The 6,946-nt window shown below is 31.3% G+C and overlaps 1 protein-coding gene across 1 annotated transcript; it reads right to left on the reverse strand.

The window, feature by feature from the left end:
• Positions 1–2,317: 2,317 nt before the first annotated feature.
• Positions 2,318–6,940, reverse strand: LOC107031867 (mannan endo-1,4-beta-mannosidase 2). The gene is made up of 6 exons (XM_015233357.2): positions 6,771–6,940; positions 6,044–6,501; positions 4,920–5,117; positions 4,005–4,127; positions 3,099–3,310; positions 2,318–2,924 (listed from the first exon to the last, which is right to left on the reverse strand). The coding sequence occupies exons 2-6, from the start codon at positions 6,431–6,433 to the stop codon at positions 2,513–2,515; spliced, it is 1,335 nt and encodes a 444-aa protein (XP_015088843.1). The 5' UTR covers positions 6,434–6,501; positions 6,771–6,940; the 3' UTR covers positions 2,318–2,512.
• Between the last annotated feature and the right edge of the window lie 6 nt (positions 6,941–6,946).

Here is a 6,946-nt window from a genome sequence, read left to right on the forward strand (position 1 = left end):
ATTAATTGAAAAAAAGACAAACAAAAATGAAAAAAAAAAAAGAAGCTATGTATAGAACTAAAAATAAGTATATTTAAAAAACAAAAATGAAAAAATATGCTACATATAGAACTAAATTTAAGTATATTGATGACATAAATTTTTTTATCGGTAATTATAACGGAAATTAATAGAGAAAAGAAGAAAAATGAACAAAAATTGCTAGATATAGAACTAAATTTAAGTATATTGATGAGATAAAAAATTTTATTGATAATTATAACTGAAACTAATCGAGCAAAAAAAAGCTATATATAGAACTAAATTTAAGTTTATTTTTTTTTAAAAGAAAAGGATGCTACATGTAGAACTAAATTTAAGTATATTTATGACATAAAATTTTTTATTGGTAATTATAACGGAAATTAATCGAGAAAAAACAAAAATGAACAAATTGTTATATACAGAACTAAATTTAAGTATATTGATGAGATAAATTTTTTCATTGGTGATTATAACTGAAATTAATCGAGAAAAAGATTAATAAAATCTATATATAGAACTAAATTTAAGTATATTTTAAAAAAACAAAAATGAAAAAAAAGAAGCAATATATAGAACTAAATTTAAGTATATTTAAAAAAAATGAAAAAAAAATGCTACATATAGATATAAATTAAGTATATTTATGACATAAATTTTTTTATTGGCAATTATAACAGAAATTAATCGAGAAAAAACAAAAATGAACAAAAAATGCTATATATTGAACTAAATTTAAGTATACTAATGAGATAAATTTTTTTATTGGTGATTATAATTGAAATTAATCGAGAAAAAAAATAAAAATGAAAAAAAGGCAATATATAGAACTAAATTTAAGTATATTTATGAGATAATTTTTTTATTGGTGATTATAACTGAAATTAATCAAGGAAAAAAATAAAAATGAAAAAAATGCTATATATAGAACTAAATTTAAGTATATTAATGAGATAAATTTTTTATTGGTGATTATAACTAAAATTAATCGAGAAAAAAAACAAAAATGAAAAAGAAAGGCTATATATAGAACTAAATGTAAGTATATTTATGAGATAAATTTTTTATTGGTGAATTATAACTGAAATTAATCAAGGAAAAAAACAAAAATGAAAAAAAGAATGCTATATATAGAACTAAATTTAAGTATATTTATGAGATAAATATTTAATTAGTGATTTTATATATATATATATATATATAATGCATGCAATAGTTGGTGCAGACAATAGCATCATTTTTAAAAAGTATTATCTAAACTTTCGATGAATAGATTCTATCAACGTCCATAGATGATAGAATAAAAAATTGAATCGAAAAATATTTTTTTTAATATTTTCTTCTATTTTTTTCAAGTGAACACATACTAAATATGTATGATCTTTAGAAGAAAAATCATTCTAGGATTAGGTAAATATATTCATAGAGAAAGAAGAGTAATTAATTAACGATGAAAATATCAAAGAAAAAGACAATGACTAGTTTATTTTGTTTTGCATTTTATTCATTTTTAAAAAATCATATTGAGAAATAGATTTAAAAAAAAAAAGCTTTATAATCTGTGAATTAAATTTAATTAAGCCTCGATATAAGTATTAAACACCGATTGAGCATTAAAATAATGATAAAAGTAGTAAAAAAATTGAAATTTCAGTGGTATGTATTGACTGAACATTTAAATGAAGCTGTCATATGTCAAAGAATTAAATTTCAACTACTTTTTCAGCTAAGGTTGTTCTTGTCTACCAAAAATAAAAAATATATTATATTTTTAAAATTCTTTTGAGATAATTTCCAAAACCTTTTTTCACATCTTGCTCTATCACAATAATCTCTTGTGTCGTTTACGATATTGAGTCTATCTCTCTTTTTTTGAGATTGAATTAGTTCTAATGTTCAATTTACTCGGCAAACTATAATTTGATAATTGAATTATAGAGATCGTTTATATTTTGATCATCATTTTCACTTAATTTCATCACAGAAATTTACACAACTTATCTAGATGTCGATATCAACTAAAAAGACAAAACTGTAGAAATAAATCTCTACGAACAGGTCCAATGAAGTTGACTAGCGAGTTATAACACTGCTGAAGAATTAGGTCCGTCAACTGCATTGGACCTGTTCATTTGACATGTTTCAATCGTCAGTTTCCTTCTTCTTTAACAAAAACAACTTGTTATATATTATTATTGCGTTTCTTTGGTCAACCGAGCGGAATCGGAATAAGCCTTCGACGATGAGAGGAGGATAGCCCAAAACCCTTAAATATTAAGTTATCAAATGAAAAAAGTTCAGAAAAAAATTTGCTCTACATTTACTTTATGCAAATTTGTATACATCTGTGAAGTAAGAAAAGAAAATACAGTGTAAAACTAACCTGCAGCTCCTCCCTCTATAACAAATCTCAAACAAGAAAAAACACAGACAAACAGATTCTTCATTGTATACATCAAATTTCTTTCTTTTTCTAAGATCAATACATAATTTATAACCTCGTCGATGCACAAAAATCCTTCAAATGTTCCATTTGTGTATGCAGAAGCCCGTGTTCTTTAGCGAGCCTACATGAGTGTTCAGTAATTAGCTCGTACGTTGAAGGCCTCTCCCATGGAACAATTCCGAAATCATCATTATACAGTTCCATTCCTTCAACCAAGAACTGCCAGAAGAATGATCCTGCACCTGACCTGTTTCTTTTAGCAGACTTGTATATGAAATCAAGAACCATTTTGTAGAATCTGTCTCGTTGAGCAGGTTGAAAGTCCTCGTTCTCATTTGACAAACCGAATTCAGTGAACATGATTGGTTTTCTCAGTTCCTTGTCACCGTCTTCTATGTGAGAAAGCATCCATTTGGCTGCAAATTTTAGTTTTTCTTCGAAATTTTTATCATGGAACCTACAGAATGGAAGGATGTCAAACAGGACAAATGCTCTGAAGCAGCAGCCTTCGATAAGAAAAGGGGAAGTTCGGTAGTAAAAGAAGTTATAAAATCGTTAGGACTGCACGAAAAAAATTCATCTTTTCATGTTTGTCACAAATGAAGAAAGTTGAGTATGATACAAAGCTCACCAATGGTCTGGATATACATGTACAGAGGCAAAATCAATCGTCGAGAGCATGGAGTTACGGATGAAATCTGATCCAAGATCAGCAGCCCAAAATTCTGGATTGCCAGTTGATCTTTTGGGACTTTTACGGCCATAAAATCCTTCTAGGCCTACTGTAAGTAGATGTTTCCTATCGATTGATTTCACAAATGTTGACATCTCTTCTATCCAGTCCTGCAGAATTCTTTGACATGATTAATTCATATCCAGGTGAAGTTAAGGAGGCATAAGAGAAGTTCCCTTTTTCATAATTAATTAGTCAAACAAAAACAAGATACCCTCCAACTCGACCTCACTGTGTCTCGTGAACACCAACACAGAAGTGTCTAAATGATAATTTTGTAAGTTGGAGCATTCAACTGACTCAATGAAGACAAGTGAGGTGTCTAGACTTGCACTCTCATAGTTGGAGCGCTTACTTATCAGCTGAAGCCAAGTTTGAGTGTTTGTTTTCGTATTATACCAATGCTATAATACAATGTTTAGGAGAGATTACTAGTGGATATCTTCTGGTAAGTGTTGCTACAAATCAACATAAAGCAAGCACAAAATTTTGACCTCGTCTTTCATAATTCGTACGAGAAGAAATGTTTGAGGCAAGAATTGCAAAATGGAACACTGGTTTCCATGTGCAAGAAGTACACACAGAAGGACGATGATTTGATAATGGTAAACGCTCATAATATTACAAACAAAAACTACGCCTCAACTCCGAATTGGGCTTCTTTCATTCCACTACTTACTAAAATATCAAGTGATCGCCCAAACTTCAGAGAGCAGAATAACAGAAATGAACAGCTACTCAAATGAAGACTACTTTTCTGTTGAGTACTATGACATCAAAACGAGATGAGAGTCTAAAACTTACTTGAAGTGTGTCACCAGAAGGATCGGTCATGCAGCGAGGCTCGTTTATTAACTCCCATGCAAAGATAGTAGGATCATCCCTGTACTCAATCCCAGTGTATATGTTTCTCCTAGTTAGCACTGTCTGTGAGTATGAAAAAAGAACGATGACACGGGTCAGAAATTTACAAAAATATAATTTTAGCAATAATAACTGCATAGGAAAAGAGCAAAACGATGGCTTCAATCATGGCATGGCCTAACGCGAAAGCTATTCATTATCTCCTTAGAACATGTTACGACAGGCAATAAATAAACAACTGAGTAATTATGTACACACAATAAGCTAGCCAAAAATAGGTAAAAGTACAAACCAAGATTTTGCACATATGTTGCTCGGACTCTTCAATAATACCGTTGGGTGTGTGTTGGATCCTCCAAAAGATATGCATTTTTGGAGGGCTGGACACATGTGCAACAACATTTTGGGAGGGTCTGAGTAACAGAACTTTTCACTTCTTTTTTCAATGTAATAAAGTTATGATGGGCATAAATATTGGTAATATGTCAATCTTCCTTCCACGCATCCTTCAACATCCAATAAACCAAAAGTATATCTTTCTATTTCCTCTTCTTTAATTACAACTTTTTTTTCATTTTCATCTCGTATTCTTGCTTTTAGTCTTTTCAGACATAGATCTCCTGATTTCATATTCGGCGGAACTCTCAGAGTGGAGGCACTAAATAAGATAATTACATGTGATTCATTGACTCCATATGCAACACTTGTGACAGAAGAAAATAACAAGATTTATCTCGATCAAATGTATATTTGCTTGCTCCCTGTTCAACATTAGAGGTATGCTATATCCGGAAACACACACGTAGAGCAAGACACAAGTTTTTACCCAAGAAACTTCTTTTCAAGGAAAATTACCTTGACATAATTTTTGAAATATCGACGGATGGTAGGGTCATAAAAGAATGAATCGTTGGAAGAGCTTAAAGCAACACCTTCTTTCTCTGCCCACTTCACATACTCTGTCTTCCCCCCGAATGCGTGCAGGTTGTTAACCAAGCTAAGCATCAACCTAATGCCATTCTTTCTTGCTTCTGCAATAACATGATCCAATGCCTGCAACAAAACATATTCGCATCAAGTGAAAACTGCCAGACAAAGATATAAATGCAGATGATTCATACACCATATAAATCATAGTAGCGGTATGCCTAAATTAAAAGATTAAAGAATCAGGCATTGATGGTTGTGACCAGGTAGGCTGCCTAAAACACACACCCTTGGAGTGTGGCCCTCACCCAGGTGAGGCCCACATAAATGCAGGATGCTTCGTAAACCACGCTACTTCTTTTTAAAAGATAGCAACAGTATGCCTGATTTACAAGATAAAACAATCAGCCAATGATGGTAGCGTCAAGGTAGACTGCCTATATCACACCCCTTCGGGATGCAGTCCTTGCTGGACCCCACATAAATGCGGGAAGCTTCGTACACTGGTCCTCCATATTCCTTCTTAAAATATACATTAGATTAGATCAAATAACTTAAAATTTATGTACTTGACAAGAATTTAGAAGTCCTATAACTAAAGTTCCTTAATACAAATATGGTAGTACAATTCAACGTAAATGGTCTTGAGTAGGAGTAATAATTATGGAAAGATTGCTATAAAGGGTTAAACTACCAATATAAAAGAGAGCAGTAATATAACACAAATTGTACTCACAATACTCTAAACACACTATCAACAAATAAAGACATATAGTACTCCCTCCGCTCGAATTTGTTTGTGTTACCTTCCTTTTTAATCTGTTGAAAAAAAGAATGCATCTTTCCTTTTCTAGCAACTCTTAAAGTTCAAATTTCCACATGACATGATTAAGACCAAGTGATTCAAAAGTCTTTTTTACTTTCTTAAACTCAATACCAAGTCAAAATCGGACAAGTTTAATTTAGTCTAAACACATTTCCATCAAATCTACCAAAGCAAAACACAAGTAACAGTTATAGAAATTGTACTTAAAAAAACAAGTTTTACTTACTCTAAACACTCTTTCATCAAATCTACCAGGGGAAATCTGCAGAGCATTGTATCCACCATCATTAAAAGCCCAAGTTCTACACACAGTGAGCCCCATCTTAGCACCAGCTTGTAAAATCCCTTTAATCCTTGGTCTATTACTATAATCCACAGCATGGTCCATTAACCAGTAAGAATTCCATCCATTTATATAAAAAGCTTTACCATCCACAAAGAATTGAGTTCCATTTCTCTCCACAAAACTTAACTTTATTTCTTCTCTGTTGAAATTGAAACCCCACAAATCTCCAAATGCCAAATAAAGAAAAGTAACAAACAGTGCAAACCCAATAACTGGATAAAACAGGCCACCATTTCTTGCTAGCTTTCTGCTCATAGGTGATTGAACCATTTCAAGAAATGGTAAAAATGGGGGAAAAAATTGGAGAAGGCTCTTTGGAGATCCAACTTGAGAAAATGCTGAAACCCCATAAACCAAGATTGAAACTTTATGTTATAAATATAAGAAAGTACTGAAACCCATAAACCAAGATTGAAACTTTTATGATATAAAAATATGAAAAATGCTGAATCCCCATAAACCAAGATTGAAACTTTATACTATAAAAATGAGAAATTTATGACACCCATAAACCAAGATTGAAACTTTATGCTATAAAAATGAAGAATTTAATGTAATACAGAATACCAAGATTGTATTTTTTAGAAAAAATTTTTAAAAATTGTACCTGGGATCTCCTTAGCTCCCCCAATTTATGGAACTTGTGATTTTCTTTTTCAACAACAGTCAGATCCCTTGTGTGAAATAGTGACAAAAAAACCATTACTTTGAAGCACAGACAAAATTTATCAATTTGAAAAATCAAGAAACCCAACATGAAACTTCATCACATGTGTGGGGTGG

This window comes from Solanum pennellii, chromosome 10 (genome assembly GCF_001406875.1).
Source record: "Solanum pennellii chromosome 10, SPENNV200".
NCBI classification, from domain to species: Eukaryota; Viridiplantae; Streptophyta; class Magnoliopsida; order Solanales; family Solanaceae; genus Solanum; species Solanum pennellii.

Bases quoted from the DNA above. Each gene is read 5' to 3' on its own strand.
- LOC107031867 (XM_015233357.2), bottom strand. From the start codon at position 6,433: ATGGTTCAATCACCTATGAGCAGAAAGCTAGCAAGAAATGGTGGCCTG. The intron at 5,118-6,043 runs GTAAGTAAAACT...GTTTTGTTGCAG, and splicing joins TTGATGAAAGAGTGTTTAGA to GCATTGGATCATGTTATTGC. The intron at 4,128-4,919 runs GTAATTTTCCTT...TCATACTCACAG, and splicing joins ATTTCAAAAATTATGTCAAG to ACAGTGCTAACTAGGAGAAA.